This window comes from Ceratotherium simum, chromosome 33 (genome assembly GCF_057802395.1).
Source record: "Ceratotherium simum simum isolate JZ-2026a chromosome 33, ASM5780239v1, whole genome shotgun sequence".
NCBI classification, from domain to species: Eukaryota; Metazoa; Chordata; class Mammalia; order Perissodactyla; family Rhinocerotidae; genus Ceratotherium; species Ceratotherium simum.
In genome coordinates, this window is record NC_141932.1 from 28,538,063 (window position 1) to 28,557,857 (window position 19,795).

At 48.3% G+C, this 19,795-nt stretch overlaps 1 protein-coding gene across 9 annotated transcripts in view; it reads left to right on the forward strand.

Moving 5' to 3' along the window:
* The window catches only part of PEPD (peptidase D), a 118,045-nt gene that overhangs the window by 29,644 nt on the left and 68,606 nt on the right, over positions 1 to 19,795 (forward strand). For all 9 annotated transcript variants that reach the window (XR_015549518.1, XR_015549519.1, XM_087421831.1 and 6 more), the window contains exons 7-8: positions 10,111 to 10,155; positions 19,498 to 19,573. Coding sequence is in view for 7 of the 9 variants with exons in the window: in XM_087421831.1 (XP_087277957.1) it covers positions 10,111 to 10,155; positions 19,498 to 19,573 (121 nt within the window). In the remaining 2 variants the exon portion in view is untranslated. The remainder of the gene's footprint in view (positions 1 to 10,110; positions 10,156 to 19,497; positions 19,574 to 19,795) is intronic.

The window sequence follows — 19,795 nt, forward strand, 5'->3', positions numbered from 1 at the left end:
CAACGAGGCGCCTTATTCCTGGAATTTGTGTTTTTGACCCTTTTGAGCTTCTCTGAAACCCCTCCCGTCTTGGATCCTTGATTGAGTTGCGTGGGCAGACGTTCAGGTTTGGACTCTCCGTTTGTCCCGATGGGCCCTCCCAGGCCACCTTTATCCTTGGCCTGGGGGGGAGGGAGCTTGTGGTGGGACAGTGGCCTCACCTGTCCACCCATGCCGGACCCTCCGGGCCCTGGTCCAGCTGGGCAGTTGGCCTGTGAGCTCTCCAAGTGTGGCTCCTTGGGGTTGGCTGCCTCAGGTCTGTCACCTTAGTGGGGCTGTGGGTTTGGTGCTGGGAGACCTCAGCCGTCCCTCAGCCTTCCCAGATCAGGGCCAGGCCACCTGCTGCCCACAGCAGGGCGTATGCCAGGTCTCACAATGGTGGGGATGGTGGAGGACCCGGAGCAGAGGGAAGAGGGAGGCAGAGGCCAGGTGGGGGTGGTAGACGTGCACTGGGGTCTCCCCATGGCCTGGGGCCCCTGGGGTCACCAAGGAGTGTGGCTTTATCCTCCCTGTGGAACCAGGGGTGTGATTATGATGGGGTGAAGGGCACAGGTGGGGACAGTGTGTCAGGTCTTATGCTGGTTTGGGCCCTGGCCCAGGACATGGCTCCATGTATGGGGGGATTGGAGCAGGGACAGCTCACAGGGGCGGTGTGGAAGGAGCAGGCCCTGCTGTGGGCTCTGGCCAGAGGATAGGGTCAGGTGCCCATTGCCAGATCCTGGTGAGGGTGTGGCCAGGGCTGGTCTGGGCCTGGGACCAGGCGAAGCTGAGATGGAGAGGCTAGCGCTGCAGTAAAGAGGACACGAGGCTTCTTCCTGTGGGCTGTGGGCACCACGGCTGCCTGGAGCGGTCGGTTCCTGCAGCTCGGGACCAAAGTCAGACACGATAGATCTTTGTTAGCGTCTGAGGAGGTAGACTTGAGAGCAGATTTTCCCGAGAGAGAGACTGACTATGAAGGGAAAGAGATGATCTGTGGGGGGCCGGGGGGCCAGGTGGCCTATGGGGGTACCTTCCTGGCCTGAGACGGTCCCCTTCAAGGCAGGTGGACTCTGTGCCCGGGTGCCCAGATGGGTCAGTGAGGACAGAGGGCTCTGTTTCCTGCCATCGTTTGACAGAGAGAGATGGTAGATATTTTACATCAGCTGGTTATTCAGAATAAGCATATTTCTTTTCTTTTGGCATTTACTTAAATTGCCTTGCATATTTGAAGACAATTGGTTACAAATTAATTCCATTTAAATAAGTAGTTAAATATGAAATTGCTGAATTTTGGGTTTATTAATGCAGGAATATTAATGTTCAAAAATGTGAATTTTTAAACTCGTGAAGTAGACATTATTAAAATTTGACGATTACAGCAGAATGCCAGTCTGTGGTGTGGGAACCAGGGCTTTCTGGTTACTGTTAACTTACCTATCAAGTTAATATTTAGAATTGGACTTCTAATTATGGCCCATGGAATCTACATGAGGAGGGGGATCCTAAAGAGACAAGAACCCACCCCAACCTCCCCCAGGGGTGGGGTGCGGGGCCTTCCAGGCTGTTCTCTGGGCATGCCTTGATTCCCTCCATGGGTTAGAAACTGCAGGGAGGAGGCTGGGGGCCAGGGCAGGGGTGGGTGGGCCCACACTGCTCACCCTTCATCCCCCAGCCCACAGATAGAGCCCACCAGGGAATCACCCTCTGCTTCCAGGACACTCCCACCCTCATGGGCTCTGGTGGGCTTGTGTTGTTAGATAATTACTACATGCTCATTGTACAAAATACTAACTAGCACAGAGGCAAAAGCAAGGAATATCTGAATTTCGTTACCCTGAGTTAGACCCTGTCAACACTGTGGGGAATGTCTTTCGGACGCTTCTATACGTGTCTGAGTGTGTTTCTCTGAGTGTGGGTTTGTGTGCATCTGTGTGTTTCTATACGTGTATATATTTGGGTGTGGATCTTTGTGTGTTAGTCTAAGTGTATGCCTGTCTGGGTGTGTGTGTGTGTCTGCGTGTGTCTACATGTCTCTGTGTGTGTGTGCCTGAGTGTGTGTTTGTGTGTATGTGTCTGCCTTTGTGTGTCTGTGAATATACCTCTGTGTATGTCTCTGAGTGTGTTTCTGTTGTGTATACATCTTTGTGTGTCTGCGTGTGCCTCTTTTCTAAGTGTGTGCCTGCCTGTGTGTCTGTGTGTTTGCATCTCTGTGTGTGTGCTGGGTCACTTTGCTGCTCGGGGATGCGTGGGTGCATGTGTGTATACATCCGTACATTTTGTAAAGTGAAATTTTGCTGGTGTGTTTGGCTGTTGAGGAGTTAGGCCATTGCCTTTCCTAACGTCAAAGTGACATTTGGCGGAATGGGAGACAGAGTCTGTGTTGTCGTCTTGATTTATGTCATCTGCTGCTCGGTTCTTCACTCTGAACCACGTTGGCTGGCTGTGGTCTCTTTGATATTTTTCACAAGTAGAGCTGTGATTCTACAACATTTCAGTTGACTTTGAATTAAGTAGTCTTATTTGTGTAGTTAGGAATCCTGAAAGCTTTGGAGATCTGGAGTTCTCTCAGCTTGCTAATACCACCTTCTGTCTTCTCTCCCGTCCGTGTCCCTCCGTCAGCCGGGAGTGGGGGTGCATGAGGTAGGTATTTTCCAACGCCAGTGCTGAGGCCGTGGAGAATCCCTGGTTGGTCACAAGCTTCATGCCCCGTGTGTAATATCCTGACCTGAGATGGAGCAGGGCTTAGAATCCAGAGGGTTGAAGACTTGCCAGGCCTCTCAGCTGAGGCCTGTGCTTTGTGCTGGTCCATGTCATGCTTCCCCAGCTGTCTCACTGATAGCCTGAGCTCTGGGTCGCAGGTGACACAAGAGTATCAGGGATGTGCCCTGGCCTGATCCTTTTGTCTCCTAGGGTCCCATTTTCAATTATGTTCATCTGATCAAAGAACAACTTTTGGCTTTGTAGATTTTTCTCTATTGTATGTTTGCTTTTTATTTCATTGATTTCTGCTCTTTTACATTCCCTTCTAATTTCTTTAAGTTTTATTTGTTCTTTCCCTAGCTTCTTGAGAAAGAAGAAAGGGGCATTTTGAGGATGGAAGCTTAGATAATTGATTTTCAGTGTTCTTTTCTAGTATATACGTTTAGAGCTATAAGTTTTCTTCTAAGCGTTGCTTTAGCTGCGTTTCACCAGTGATGATAATTTCATGTTTTTCTTTTCTAATTTCATTATTTCTTCTTTAACAGTGGATATTTAGAAATCTATTGCTTAATTTCCAAGCAATTTTGGATTTTATGGTTTTCTTTCTGTTACTGATTTCTAGTTTAATTCTAGTGTGATTACAATGAATGTTCTCTGTATTTCAACCCTTTGAAATTTGTTGAAACTTGCAGCCTATGATCATTATGATAAATGTTTCATGTGTACTTGAAGGGAGCATGGATTCTGCAGTTGTTGGCTGCAGTGTTCTGTATATGTCAGTTAAGTCAAGTTGGTTAATTGTATCGTTCATGTCTTCTGCATCTTTCCTGATTTCTCTTTTGGCTTGTTCTGTCACCGAAGAAGTATGTGAAAATCTCAAACTATGCTTGTGGATTTATCTATTTCTCCTTTCCATTCTGTCAATTTTTAGAAATCAACTTTATTGGAGTAAAGTTTACAGACATAAAATTCATTATGTATGTAATTCAGTAAGTTTTTAAAAACAGCTTTATTGGGATATAATTCACATACCTTACAATTGACCCACTTAAACTGTACAGTTAAATGGCTTTTGTGCGTTTACAGATCTGTGTAATCATCATCACCATCAATTTTAGAATATTTTCATCGCCCAAAAAGAAACCCTGTACCCATCAGCAGTCACTCCCCATTCCCCTGGCCACCACTAATCTGCTTTCTGTCTCTCTAGATTTGCCTACTCTAGCATTTGATATAAATGGAATCACGCAATATGTGGCCTTTTGTATCTGACTTTGTTCACTTAACATGTTTTCAAAAGTCATCCATGTTGTAGCATAAATCAGTACTTTACTTGTTTTTATGGCTGAAAAATATTCCAGTCTATGGATATGTGCCACAGTGTATTTGTCCGTTCATCAGTTGACGGGCACTTGGGTTGCTTCCACCTTTTAGCTATTGGGAATAATGTGGCTATGGACATTGATGTCAGTGTTTTTGTGTGAACATATGCTTTCAGTTCCCTTGAGTATATACCTAGGAATGGAATTTCTGGGTCACATGGAAACTCTGTGTTTAAACTTTTGAGGAACTGTCAAACTATTTTCCAAAGTGTCTGCACTAGTTTACATTCCCACCAGCAAAGTATGGGAGTTCCAGTTTCTCCACATCCTTGCCAACACCTGTTATCTTTTTTTTTAAGGATCTAATTGGCTTTATTAAATAATTCATGAATCGGGCAAAATCCCATCTAGCAAGTAAGAGAGGAGCTCCCTTATCTGTCTTTTGATTGTAGCTGTCCAAGCGGCTATGATGTAGTATCACATTGTGGTTCCCTGAGCTAACCTCTGTTGCCAATCCTCGTCTTTATGCTGAGGGAGATTGGCCCTGAGCTAACATCTGTGCCCATCTTCCTCCAGTTTATGTATGGGACACCTGCTGCAGCATGGCCTGGTAAGTGGTGCATAGGTCCGCACCCGGGGTCCAAACCTGCGAACCCCGGGCTACTGAAGCAGAGCACGCTAACCCAACCACTATGCCACCGGACTGGCCCACATTGTGGTTTTTATGTGCATTTTCCTGATGGCTAATGACGTTGAGCATTTTCCTTGTGCTTATTTGCCATTTGTGCATCTCCTTTGGAGAAATGTTTTTTCAGATCCTTTGCCCATTTTTAAATTGGGTTGTCTTTTTATTGTTGAGTTGTAAGAGTTCTTTAATATATTGTGGATACTAGACCTGTATGATTGGCAAAAATTTCTTCCATTCTGTGAGTTCTTTTCACTTGAAGTGTCCTTTGATACACAGGAGTTTTTAATTTTGATGAAGTCTAGTCTATTTTTCTTTGGTTGCTTGTGTTTTAGGTGTTATTATCTAAGAAACCATTGCCTATTCCAAGGCCATAAAGATTTACACCCGTATTTTCTTCTAAAAGTTTTATAGTTTTAGCTCTTACATTTAGGTCTTTCATCTAGTTTGAGTTAATTTTTGTATACGGTGTTAGGTGGAGACCCAACTTCATTCTTTTCTATATAGATATCCAGTTGTTCCAACAGATTTGTTGGAAAGACTGTCTTTTCCCCTATTGCATTTTCTTGGCAGCTTTGTCAAAAGTCAGTTGACCAAGGACAAATATTGTATAATTCCACTTATATGTGGTACCTAAAATATTAAAATTCATTAAGACATAAAATAGAACAGTGTTACTAGTGGCTGAGAGGAGGGAGGAATGGGAGTTACTGTTTAATGGGTATGAGTTTCAGTATGGAATATTGAGAAAGGTGTGGAGGTGGATGGTGGTGATGGTTGCACAACAATGTAAATGTACTTAATGCCACTGAACTGTACACTTAAAAATGGTTAAAATGGCAATTTTTTATGTGTATTTTACCACAATAAAAATGTTAATTGACCATAAACGTTGGGTTTATTTTTGGACTGTCAGTTTATCCTTATGCCAGTACCACGCTGTCTTATTACTGTAGCTTTATAGGAAGTTTTTAAATCAGATGATGTCAGTCCTCCGACTTTGTTTCTCTTTTTCAAGATTGTTTTGGCTATTCTGTGGTCCTTTGATTTTCCCTCATCTCAGGGGAAAGCTTTTAACCTTTAGCCATCAAGTATGACGTTAGCAGTGGGTTTCTGTAGATACCCTTCGTCAGGTTGAGGAGATTCCCTTCTCCTAGTTCACTGAGTGTTTTTATCGTGAAAAGGTGTTGGATTTTATAAGATGCTTTTTCTACATCTATGTGGTTTTGTCCTATATTCTATTAATATGGTGTATTACATTGATTATTTTTGTATGTTGAGGTAACCTTATATTCCTGGGATAAATCCCACTTAGTCTTGGTGTGTATCCTTTTTATATGTTGATGGATTCTATTTGCTAGTATTTTTTTTTTTTGGTGAAGAAGATTGGCCCTGAGCTAACATCTCTGCCAGTCTTCCTCTACTTTGTATATGGGACACCACCACAGCATGGCTTGACAAGCAGTGTTAGATCTGCAACCAGGATCTGAACCTGCGAACCCCAGGCTGCCAAAGCGAAGCAGGTGAACTTAACCACTACACCACCAGGCCGACCCCTGTTTGCTAGTATTTTGATGAAGATTTTTTAGTGTCAATGTTCATAAGGGATTTTTGTCTGCAGTTTTCTTTTCTTGTGATGTCTTTGTCTGGTTTAGGTATTAGGGTAATACCAACCTCATAGAATGAGTTGAAAAGTGTTCCTTCCTCTTCTGCCTTTTGTGAGAGTTTATGAAAGATTGATGTTAATTCTTCTTTAAACATTTGGTAGAATTTGCTAGTGAGGGCATTTGGTCCCAGGCTTTTCTTTGTGAGAAGTTTTTGATTACTAATTCAATCTCTTTACTTGTTAAAGTTCTGTTCAGGTTTTTTATTTCTTGTGTCAGTTTTGGTAGTTTATGTCTTTAGGAATTTGTCCATTTTGTCTTGGTTATCTAATTTGTTGCCATATAACTGTTCATCATATTCCGTTTTAGTTGTTTTTATTTCTGTTAAGTCAGTAGTAATGTCCCTCTTTCATTGCTGATTTTAGTGATTTGAGCCTTCTCTTTGTTTCTTGGTCAGTCTACCTAAACCTTTGTCGATTTTGTTGATCTTTTCAAACAACCAAGTTTTGATTTTGTTGATTTCTCTATTGTTTCTCTTCTCTATTTCATTTCTTTCTGTTCTAATCTTTATTATTTTGTTCCTTCTTCTTGCCTTGGATTTAATTTACTTTTCTTTGTCTAGCTTCTTAGAGTGGACAGCTAGGTCATTGATTTGAGATAACTTTCTTCTTTTTTTTTTTTTGTGAGGAGGACTAGCCCTGAGTTAACATCTGATGCCAATCCTCCCCTATTTTCTTGAGGAAGATTGGCCCTGGGCTAACATCCGTGTCCATCTTCCTCTACTTTATATGGGACGCCACCACAGCATGGCTCAACAAGCAGTGCGTCGGTGCGTGCCCAGGATCTGAACCTGTGAACCCCAGGCTGCCACAGTGGAGCGCGCGCACTTAACCGCCGCGCCACTGGGCCAGCCCACTGTCTTCTTTTTTAATATAGGAATTTTCAGCTATAAATTTCCCTATAAGCACTGCTTTTGCTGCATCCTGTAAGTTTTGGCATGCTGTGTTTTTGTTTCCATTTGTCTCAAAGTATATTTAGTTTCCCTTGTGATGTCTTCATTGATCCATTGGTAATTTAGGAGTACATTATTTAATTTCCATATATTTGTGAATTTTCCTCTTTTCCTTTTGTTGTTGATTTTTAATTTCATTCCAGTGTGGTCAGAGGACATACTTGGTGAGATTATAGTCCTTTTAAATTTATTGAAACTTGTTTTTGGCCTAACATATGGTCTATTTTGGAGAATGTTCCATGTGCACTTGAGAAAATGGGTATTCTGCTGTTGTTGGGTGGAGTATTCTAGAGATGTCTGTTAAGTCTAGTTAGTTATAGTGTTATTCAGGTCTTCTATTTGCTTGTTGATTTTCCATCTAGTTCTATTTCTGCAAGGAGTATTGAAGTCTCCAACTATTGTTGAATTGTCCTTTTCCTCTTCAATTCTGTTGGGTTTTGATTTATATATCTTGGGGCTCTATTGTTTGGGCATATTTTTGTGATTGTTATATCTTCATCCTGAATTGACCCTTTTATCAATATAAAATGTCCTTCTTTGTCTTTAGTAAAACTTTTTAAGTTAAGTTTTATTTTGTCTGATGTTATGAGAGCTATCCCAGCTCCTTTTTGGTTTCTGTTTGCATAATATATCTTTCTCCGTCTTTTCACTTTCAACTTATTTGTGACTTGAATCTAAAATGTGTCTTTTTAGAGCACATTTTAGTTTTTCATATTTTTTTTCATCCGTTGTGCCAATCTCTGCCTTTTAGTTAGAGAATCTAATCCATTTACATCCGCAGTAATTACTGATAAGGAAGGACTTCCTTCTATCATTTTGTTATTTTCTATATGTCATATATTAGTTTTGTTCCTCAGTTTCTCCATTACTACCTTCTTTTGTATTTAATTGATTTTGTTTTTGTAGTATGCAATTTTGATTCCTTTTTCATTTCATTTTCAGTGTTCTTTTAGTTATTTTCTTAGTGGTTACTTGGGAGATTAACAAATGACCTCTGAAACTTATAACAATCTAGTTTGCATTAATATCAACTTGATTTCAATAATAATACTTGATTTCTATATAGCTTCATTTCCTCTGCTCCTTTGTGCTGTTATTGCATATAGATTGTATCTTTATACATTTTTTGCTTATCAGCACAGATTTACAATTATTGCTTTATGCAGTTGCCTTAAGTCAGATAGGAGAAAAAAGGAGTTACAGACAAAAACCACATTTACACTGTCTTTATATTTTCCCATGCAATTACCTTTACCAGTGCTCTTTTTTCCTTCATGTGGATTTGAGTTACTCTCTAGTGTCTTTTCACTACAGCCTGAAAGATTCCCTTTAGTATTTATTGTAGGGTTATAGGATAGGTCTTCTGGCGATGAATTCTCTGTTTTTGTTTATCTGGGGCTGTTTTAATTTCTCTCTCATTTTTGAAGCATAGCTTTGCTGGCTATAGAATCTTGGTTGACAGATTTTTTTTCTTTTAGCACTTTGACTATGTCATCCCACTGCCTTCTAGCCTCTATAGCTTCTGATGAGAAATCAGCCATTAATCTTGCTGAGGATCCCTTGTATGTGATGAGTATCTTTTGCTGCTTTCAAGATTTTCTCTTTATCTTTTGACAGTTTGATTGTGATATGTCTAGGTGTGAATTCTCTTTGAGTTTATCCTACTCAGAGTTCATTGAGCTTTATAGATGTCTAGATGAATGTTTTTAATTAAATTGGCAAAGTTTTCAGCCATTATTTTTTCAAATATTCTGCTCCTTTCTCTCTCTCCTTTCTTCTGGGCCTACCATTGTGCATGTGTTGCTGTACTGCACGGAAGCGGCTGTCCTCTCTGCCTAGCATTGTGCATGTGTTGCTGTACTGCACGGAAGCGGCTGTCCTCTCTGCCTAGCATTGTGCATGTGTTGCTGTACTGCACGGAAGCGGCTGTCCTCTCTGCCTAGCATTGTGCATGTGTTGCTGTACTGCACGGAAGCGGCTGTCCTCTCTGCCTAGCATTGTGCATGTGTTGCTGTACTGCACGGAAGCGGCTGTCCTCTCTGCCTAGCATTGTGCATGTGTTGCTGTACTGCACGGAAGCGGCTGTCCTCTCTGCCTAGCATTGTGCATGTGTTGCTGTACTGCACGGAAGCGGCTGTCCTCTCTGCCTAGCATTGTGCATGTGTTGCTGTACTGCACGGAAGCGGCTGTCCTCTCTGCCTAGCATTGTGCATGTGTTGCTGTACTGCACGGAAGCGGCTGTCCTCTCTGCCTAGCATTGTGCATGTGTTGCTGTACTGCACGGAAGCGGCTGTCCTCTCTGCCTAGCATTGTGCATGTGTTGCTGTACTGCACGGAAGCGGCTGTCCTCTCTGCCTAGCATTGTGCATGTGTTGCTGTACTGCACGGAAGCGGCTGTCCTCTCTGCCTAGCATTGTGCATGTGTTGCTGTACTGCACGGAAGCGGCTGTCCTCTCTGCCTAGCATTGTGCATGTGTTGCTGTACTGCACGGAAGTGGCTGTCCTCTCTGCCTAGCAAGGCTGGAGGACGGGGTTTTGCTGCTAAGCAGCTTGTTCTCCAACTGACCACAGTTAGAGGACATGGCTCAGACTGCCGGGTCTGCTGCAGGAAGTGAGCAGCAGGCCTCCTATGGGCCAGGGCATCATGAAGTTAAAGTTTGGTACGTTCTCTGGTCAGGCCCCTCTCTTGGTATGTCTTGAATTACATATTTCTTTCTGGGAGATGATAGACCATTGAACTAATGGGCTTGATTTGTTTTCTCTCCATAGGTTCAATGTCAACAACACCATTCTTCATCCTGAGATCGTGGAGTGGTGAGTATGGCCTGTGGCCACCTTGGCTGTTTGTTATGCTCAGCTCAGGATGGTGAGAGACCCTGCTGTTCCCACCCACTTCATCTCAGAGAGCCCCTCAGACAAGCTGGTCCCAGAACCTCTTCTCTCAGCCTCTTCTGTTTTGTTTGTTTTTTGTTTGTCAGTTGGTCTGTTTTTCCAAAAGGACGTGAGTCACTCGAATGTCAATTAAATTTCTCTTATCTTTTCCGTTATTTAGGAGTCTTTTAAAAACTCCTACCATAAATAAGCCAAACTGATATAGCTCAGTTAAGGTAGATAGTGAAGAGAGTAAAAATAAACATCATACATAATCCTCTTACCAGAAGGGTAAACGTGTTTTCCTCTTGTCACGCATATGACTTGACTAGTTGGCATCCTGTTACACATGTTCTCACATTGCCTACTTTCTTCCCTTGCTGATGTGGGCAGCCCCTTCCTGCAGTGTAACTGGTTTCTGTGAGGTCGCAGCAGGACACACCTTCTCAGGTTGGGCACCATCTCTGTGGGCCCCAGAAGTGGCCCTCCAACTCGGATGGGCCACCAGTTTTTCCCTAAGCCATCGAGTTGCCCTTTGATAGCACCAAAACGGTTTTTATTTGTTGCATGGCTGCACTTGTTCTGAACGTAGAAGAGAGGCGAAGCGGGACCTTTGCCACATCATCCCCTGACCGGGAAGTGTGCAGACTCCTCACATCTGACCCTAAGGCCATTTTGTCAAGTTTCACCATCTCATTGGGAGATCTCGCTTATGTAGGCTTGGAGCTTAGGAACACTGTGACCAGAAGGATGAGTATGAGTCGTCTAGTGAGGTTGGGGTAAGCACAGTGGGGGAGAAGGAGAGAATGATCCAGGGTGAGGGACCACTTGTTCAAAGGCCGGAGACAAGAGAAAGGGTGGTGGCCTTGTGTAGCCAGCCTAGAGCCACACACTGGGGAAGTGGCACCTGAGGGCAATGGGAGAGATGGCTGGGCAGGGGCAGGGTTGGCATGGGGTCAGCTTGGGAGAAATGGGAACCAAGGGAAACCTTTGAAGGATATAAGCAGGAGAATGGTAGGATCAGGTTTGCATTTTAAAAACCATTTTGGCCTTAGACTGGAGACTCAGTTGTAGGGCACGAGTGGGAACAGGTTGCCAGTTAGGAGGCTGTTGCAGGGTCCAGGTGGCAGTGGTGTGACAGAGTTGAGAGTAAGCGGCAGTCAAGGGAAATGCTCCTGGGAGCAGCCAGCTGTGACAGCTGAGTGGAGGGTGGAGTTGAAGGTGACTCTGGATTTTCGTCCTGAACAGCTGAGTGGTGTGTCACCAAGATGGGGATGGCTGGGAGGGGCAGGTGCTGTGGCAGATCAGGGGCTTATTTGGGGTATGTTGAGTTTGAGGCAGGTGCCAGTTGGAGAGAGGCTGGGCTGGAGGTGAAGATCTGAGGGCTGTCGACAGGCATCGGTGCTGACCCTGGGAAGAGCTGGCGGGCAGGCTGGCCAGCCTGGCTTTATTGGCAGGCCTGGCCCAGTGCCCATCACGGCCACACACTCTGTGAGGGTGGGGGCCTGTATCCTTCCAGTTCACAGCTGCCTCTTCTTGTTTTTATGAAGTAGCAAATGCCTAGCCCATCTGTAGCTCCCAGTTGGCAGAAGAATAAATGCTGCATGCTCAGGAACAGGCCCACGTCCACATAGGCCTCACATGTGACATTCTCTCCTGGCCACTTACAGTTCAGGTGCTTTGGAGAACGTGGCTGGGTATGCGCCCCATCACCTCCTAGGGGATAAGTCATTAGTTCGTCACTTCGGAACAAGCACACTCTAATTCTAGTGACATTTCCAAGGCCCTGAGGTGGATCTGTGTTCATAAGAATACTTCCCAACTTTATTAAAGCGAGCAGCAGAAAGGACTTATTTGGCATTTGGTAGCAGTAGAACTATTTTAGAAATGTCACATTGTCCTTTGTGCCTCAGGGTTGTGTTTTAATAGCGTGGGCTCTGGCCTCTGTGGTCACTGCAGCCATTCTCGGTGAGATCCATGGTAGCCATGACCCTCGCCCTCCTCGAATCACTGGAGGAAGGAGTCTGGGTGGAATGGCTGGCAGGTCCCTCATTTATGGGAGGGGGCGGCTTTCTGTGATGTGACGTTAGGACTCATCCATGCAACTTTGGGCCCCTGTGTCTTGAATGCTTCTACCAACCTCTGTCTCCAGACTTCTACCAATCACCACAGACTGGGTGGCTCAGCAACAACAGGAATTCATTTCTTCGCTCTGTGTTCTCAGGGCACTCTCTGGGGTCTCTTTCATAAGGGCACTAATCCTGTTCCTGAGGGCTCCACGCTCATGGCCTCACCACCTCCCAAAGATCCCGCCTCCAAATACCATCACCTTGGGGGTTAGATTTCAATGTGTTGATCTCAGAGGGAGACAGATATTCGGTCTATAGCACTGAGCCTCAGTTTTCTCACCTGGAGAGTAGAAGTGGTCCCCCTTTACAGGCGGCTCAAGGACTGAGTGAGGGCATAAGCACTAACATATCTTAATAATTGTGGCGTCACCTTTGGAGACGTCTTGTGTGCAAGGTGGTGTACTCAGCACTTGACACATGTCACCTTATTTAAAGAAGTATTTTATTTGTGTTATAAGGTAGGTGATTATCCCCATGCCACAGATGAGGAAACTGGGGCACAAGGAGGTGATTTGCCCAAGAAAAAGCCAGGAGCTGAGCCCAGACTGATGGTTTCAGGATTTTGTGCTGCTGCTTGTGGCTCCAAGGAGTCCCCTGGAGGGTGGGGGCCTGCCTGGGTGTCAGCCTTCTCTCAGTTCACTCCTGGCCGCTGGGCGTGCCAGGGTGCTGGAGCCCCTAAACAGATCTTGTGTGAGGCCAGGGCGTGGTGGGGCAGGTGCCAGGGGCTGTGCAGCTCAGCTTCCTCCAGCACCACACCCTTGCCCCCCACATGCACCCCAGCTCCCAGTTAGCGTCTGGGTGGGGACTTGGGATTTCTCCCGGAGCCTGTCTGATTGGGAGGTGACGAGCAGCCTCTCGCAGCACGGCGGGGAAGCCTCTTTTCTCATTTTGGTTTGGTGTCATTCATTTCCTTTCTGCAACTGCTTTATTGTTTTCCATTCTCTCCAGCAGCGCCTTTCTGATTTCCTGTAAATTCCTCCATAATCACTCTCTTCCCCGCACTCGTGAGATCATAACCGATAATTTCTCTTCTTGTGCTGGGTGCTGCAGTTTGAATGTGGAGGGCAAAAGTTGAAGCTTGATAAGAGCAGGCGTCACACTAACGTTATTTAGGCTGTGGTTCTGCTCTCCCGTTCTGTAAATGATTAAATTGATCTGAAGGTAGGGTAGGAATAAAAGGAGATACTTTTGTACCGTCTAATAGCTCGGGGCCTTGGGTTTCAGCTACGTACCTCTGGAAGCGTCGCAGAAGAGCAAGCCTGTCAGCAGTTGCCGTGCGCCTCCTTGGGTTTTAAGTGAGACTGTGTTAAATTGAGTCATGCGCCGGTTTTAGAACTGTTAATTACACATAGCGAAGGTGTCCTGCGTGTATTAATCAGGCAGTGGGGTAACATCTATTTCTGCTCCCCGAGTTTCTGTGCACGGGAGCTGGTGAGGTGTGGATGGTTCAGGGGCAGAAGCGCATCAGGATCCTACGTCCTGGGCAATGTGTCCCAAATTAGAAAAGGTACGTAGATGATGACCTGGATTCTTGGTGTGTATGTGAACAGTATTCCAGTAGGGTTGCTGTCTTTGTCTGCTGATGAATTGGCATTTCACCCTCAGTTCACGAGAAAGCCAAGTGGAAAGTGTGGGGTCCTAGGGCAGAGTGAGAATTGACCTGCCATGCACCAGAAGGCAGGAGACAGGATGTGGGAGCATCGGGCAGAGGGGAAGGCAGGGCCAGGTCCGGGTTCCATGGCCTCCCTACACGTGGCCGGCATCTGCCTGGCTCTAGTCAGGTCTCAGGCACAGTCCCTCACAGCTGAGCTAAACCCTCATTTTCCTCATGGCTCTGGTGTCTTTGAGAGCACTTACTGATTGAGCCTCCTGAGGAAGCATAATTTCATCTGGCTCTTTCTTTTCTGTCCCTCCTGTTATTCCCAGATTTTTATCCTTGTAGCCCTAGGTCTCAGGGTGTGGAGGGTATGGTCATGGGAGTCCTGTGGTCTTGAATCTCGCTTGCCTGCTCCCACAGAACCATCCCCTGCACATTCATCTCCAGGAGATGTGGAATTCCTGTCCCTTCAGATGGGTTTTATTCAACACTGTGGGATTTTGACGCTTAGAGACTGATCTTGGAAATACTTCATCCTGTCTTGCTACTGTTTTAATCAGTGGAGCATTCAGACCTCAGTTAATTAAAGTCTTAATTCTGGGTTTAAAACTCAGAGCCAGTTTTGTGACCTGTGACTGTTTAAGGGGAAAAAAAAGAAGATTGCACAAATGAATCTCAGCCTAGGCCAGTTTTTGTCATTTCCAGCCTGTAGCAGGGGACTCTGGGCCGGGCCTAGAGGAGGAGCCTTCACCCCACCCCCTCCACCGCCAGTGGTGCTGCCTTTCTACATGAACAGCCCCCTCGGTGTGGTGATGCCCACGGGCGTGGCCATGAGCCGGGCACCCTGTGCGAGGCTGCTCGGGGCTTGAGTCTCCCAGGCACACGTCAGGCCCCCCCTCTTGCTGGGTGAGGAGCCTGAGCTGCCTTCTGCCCAGACTTCTTAAGTGGCATCAATGTTGTCCTGTCCCGGGCCTGGGTCCTCTGATGCTTCATGGAGGAGGTGGCCTTCATCCTCTCCTGGGGATAGAAATCTTACAGATTGTATTTCTAACCACCACCCCACACATCCTTGGGCCAGACAAGGCTGGGCTGAGTGTGGCACTAAGCATCCCTCGCTCTAGGGTCCGCTGGGCCTGCAGAGGCTGGACCATGGCAGAATCCTCTTTTCCTTGCCTTTTTGTGCTCAGAAGTAATAGAAATAACCTTCTCAGATTCAGAGCAGTGAATTCTTCCTGAAGGTGGAGAGAAACTGTGCAGAATGCTGGGAAGTCTTATTATTTTCTGCAATAATCTTAAAAAACAGGTTCTGGTGCTTGTGTCATGGAGATAAGTAAGCCAGGCTACGCTGCCTGGCACCTGGGCAAGAGAGACTTCAGGCCCAGCGTACCCTGTGGATAATTGGGTAAGACGGCACGAGGCAGACGTCTACTTTTAGGGCCTTTAAAGCTTGGATTAAATTGAGCCAGGCCAGTGCTCAGCCGGGCTGGTTTTGTCAGAGAACTGCCTTTCTGGGATAATTTGCCCTGGTTCAGTTTGATTTTTTTTTTTTAACATAACTAAAAGAGTAAGTCCTAAGTAAACCAGCTGGAGGCCTCGTTTTCCATCTTCTCCAAAGTCAGATTAGAAAATAAAGCAGGACTCTGGGCCTCGATGGCTGAACATGCTTATCGTCTCTGATGGGAAAAGTGTGGCTGGGGCTCTGTGTCTCCTTTCTCCTTGGGCTGAGGGCGTGCTCTTCCCGGCTCATCTCCAGAACGAGGGTACACAAGCCACAGGGAGGAGGCCAAGTGGAGAGCCTGTGCGGCGGGCTCCTGGGGTTCAGATCCTGGGGCTGCCTGTGTGGCTGGGGGCGAGACAGTGGGAGTCTGGGTGCTGAGGCCTGGGGAGGCCGGGCTGAGCTGCGTCCCACGCTGACCTGGTGAACTCCCCTGGGGTGGAGTGGAGGAGGCCTTCTTCCCTTTTTGAGATGAGCCGTTATCTCTCCTTGTTGGAAGTAAGGTGTTTTCCAGCTTTGGTACAGTGCCCAGATACTATTTCTAACCCGTGCTTACTGTGTGTCTGCTTTGGGCTGGGCACTCTCTGGCTGAGGAACCCTGCCCTCCAGGGCTATGGGCTTTTAGGAGGAGACATAAATGAAAAGGAATGACAAGTGTGAGAGTTTACTGAGGACTCCCATAGACTGCCCAAGGAACGTGGAGAGGGGACTTAGCCTGCTGGGGGGATAGAGGGAGCCCCCCCCGCCCCCGCCCCGAGAAAGGTGCATTTCAGGTGGGAGCAAGGATGAAAGGGCAGGAGCCAGTTCCAGGCAGAGGAGTCGGCTGTGGGGGTGAGTGGGGGTGGGTGGTGGAGATGGGCCAGGTGGGGTGAGTCACGGAGCAGACTTTTCACTTCATCCTGAGGACATCTAGAGGCCAGTGGAAGGCTTTAAGCAAGGGAAAGCACGATCAGCTTTGCATTTCCTGAAGATCCCCAGCTGCTGTCAGGGAGCAGACGGAGCTGGGGTCTGGAGGCCAGAAGAGGTTGTCCAGGCTGGAGGGAGTGGGGTCTGGATGGAGAAAGACGAAAGGTCTGAGAGAGGTTGTGGGGCGGAATTGCAGCCCTTGGTGACCAGTTGGATGTGGGAGCGATGGACGGACGAGAGAGAGGTGTCCAGGAGGATGCCCAGGTCTCTGTAAGCAGCAGGGCGATGGCAGAGCTGTGGTTTGAGGTGGGGCACGTGAGTGGGTGGGAGTTTCTGCCACACTGAGTTCGAAGTGCCTGGGAGACCTGCAAGTAGAAGTGCAGCTGGGAGGCCTGTGCCAGAGACGGGGGTGTTGGGAGCAGGTGCAGAGTAAAGCTGACGGGCAGGGAGGGGAGGGCTTGTCAGGGAGGGGAGGAGGGGGAGCAGCTGAGCGAGCGCATGCCAGAGGAGACAGGGGTCACTGTGCCTCTTCCCCTGAGAGGTCATGGAATGCCTCTGGATTTGGCAGCCTGGGGTCATCATCGTCCCACGTATTGGTGAGAGGGCGGCTGGCAGAGTGGTGGGGGCTGAAGGGAGAAGGGAGAGGGGAGGTGAAGAGATGGAGAAGAGGTTTGAGGTAGAACGTAAAAGCTGCTCTTCTTCTGGAGGCGAGGACTGTTAGGATTTCCTTTCCAGAAATGTGTGGGGTTGTGGGGGATAAAGCTTGGCTGGAGGAGGAGGAGGTAAGTCTGTGCTCATGGAGCTTTCAGTAAGAGGGGCAGGTGGGTGGAGGAGGTTGGGGCTGGGATCTGAGCCCAGGTGTGTGAGTGTTGGGGGCTGAGCCTCATCGGTAAGAGGGCACCGGTTTCCTTGTAAGGGGAGGAGAGGATGAGGGGAGAGGGAAGGCTTGGGAGTTTGGAGAAGAGGGGGGAGTGCACCCACCTGCTGGCTTCTGTGTTTTCCCTCAAGTAGGAGATGAGTTCATTCATCTACTGAGAAAGAGGGTGGTGGTGTGCTAAGAGGTATTGGGAAGGTGGAGAAAGCTGAGAGTAGCCCCATGCATGCCCCTCTGCATTTCATGGCAGAACTGGGGTCCTGCAGAGGCCGGGTGAGGCTGGAGACTAGGAGCCTGCTATGCCAGCCACCCGGCCTTGGGATTTCCCCGTAGCCCTCAGGGCCCAGGAGCAGGCACGCAGCAGACGCGCTCTGGTTTGTTCCTCGTGGGAGTTTGGCCAAGCCCGTGTGGATGGATGGCCACAGGGCCTAGGGGTCTAAAATGTTGGCAAGAGTGGTGGCTAGAGGGCTGGCCCGGGGATCTAAGCTGGATAGAGAGGCAGAGGGCTGGGAGTGGGTGCAGGCCTGGTTACCACCTGGGTTGTCACTCTGGTCATTGCTGCATTCGAGAACAGAGAGGTCTGCTCCCTGCTTACCAGTTCCTCGGGCTGGTGCCGAGCAGGGTGCCTGTGGAGACGAAGTGCCAGGGGCTGCTAGGCTACCCTGAGTGGATTTGGACCTCAGGAGCCTGAGCTGCTCATCTGAGTCCCACCCATGGCTCTGACCCTAGCCCTCTGTTCCCCAGGTGGGACTGCTCCCAGTGCCCCGATGTGGAATCGGAGGCACCCTTATGATGGTAAAGAGCAAGCTATTAGGCTTCAGGGTCTGCCTCCTTAAGAAACAAAGGATATTCACTTGGAAAAAGCTCACGGGGCTTGGGGTTTGTCTTTTCCACGTTCCCCAGAAGGTTTTACATTCTTAGGAGGGTGTCACTGTACTGCAGAATGCCCTCTTCCCTTCCTGATGACAGGTGGCTGGCGGTCCTAGCCAGGTGGCACCATGGAGATGGGGTGAGTCAGTAGCTCGCTCGGGCTGCTTCTGTGAAGTCCCCGAGGGTTCGCTGCCTCTGATGGAGGTCCATCCTTAGCCCGTCTTGGCTGAGGCCAGCTCAGGGTGGTCAGGCTTCAGAGGACGGACGGTGACTAGACGAGAGGCACACTGTGGGCAGAGGGGCAGGCGCTGGTCTGCCATCCTCAGACATTCGGCTCTGCTGATCTCAAGGGTGCTTGAGTGTGTTCGCAGTGTGAGAGGAGAGAGAGCCATGTGGGTGCTTTGGTGAAGGGGATCCCCTCCCATATAGGGAGCAGAGCTGGCCGTGAGGGATGCACTGAGGACTCGGCGCTCTTAATGACTGGGCCTGGCTGCCCCGTAAAAACTCGTGACCCGGAGTTGCTTATTTAAAATGGTGGAGGTAGAAAACAAATATCTGTTTAGCTTCTCTAGGTGAGTCTTACTTGGGGACGAGATTGATTACAAAGAGGAGAAACCTAACCAAATTTGGGCAAATTGACATGAGTTCACTGTGAGGACCCCAGGCACCCCCTGGAGTCCAGTTGCAGGAGGCCCAGCTGAGTCTGGAAAGGAAGCAGTCTCTTGGCTGTGCCTGCCTGCCCCACGTAGCCCCGCTCTCTCACTGCTGTGTCTCCCCTGTGTGCTCCTGGTCTCCTGCTTCTCTGCAGACGGCCTGTTCCCACATTCATACCTGCACCCACAGCTGGAAGGGGCCACACCTCCCTACTCCCGCTCCCACCCTCCACCCCGTCTCAGGCAGGGGCCTGAGTCACATGGTGTTCCTGGGCTGCCCCTGGGCAGGTGGGTGGGGGTCAGGGGGAAATGGGGGCCCTCTTCAGCCACCTGGGCAGAGCCCTGGGAGTCAGCACACTTAAGATTCAGGTCCAACAGCCTCACTGTGTAGATTTTAATCCCCATTTATGGATGAGGAAACAGTCTCAGTGAGGCAAGGAGTGTCTGGCTGCAGAATCTGGACTTCTTGCGCCACCCAGAGTGGCTTCCAGATCTTGTAAGTGGAAATAGCTGCCCACCTGAGGCTGCGTTGGGTCAGGACGGGTGTGCTGAGTGCAGCTTGTCACTCCCGGGGCTCAGTGGCCCACCTGCCACCACCCCCACGCCCAGGCAGCCCATCTGCACCTGGCTGGGCCCGACCTGGCCCTGTGCTACTTCCCAGGCTGGGCAGGGTGTGGTGGGCCCCGAGGTCTCCCTGGAGGGGTCCAGCCAGCCCCTGCCAGAAGTCACTGACTCGCTGCTTTGTTTTTCTGTCTCTGCAGCCGGGTCTTTAAGACGGACATGGAGTTGGAGGTTCTGCGCTACACCAATCGAGTCTCCAGCGAGGCCCACCAGGAGGTACGCTGGGCTCTGGCACGTTGGATGCGCTGTTCTGGCTGGGTCAGGCAAGCAGCATTGCTCCGTGTGGGGCAAGAGAGCAGGATCGAGGTGGACGGTCTCAGGGCGGCACTAGTCCCCAGTGTCACTCCAGTAGGCAGGAAGTGTCACTTCAGCCCGGAGACAAGGTGATGGCTCTTTTCTGTTCCCCAGTGGGGGCAGGGCATGGACAGCAGAGGCTCT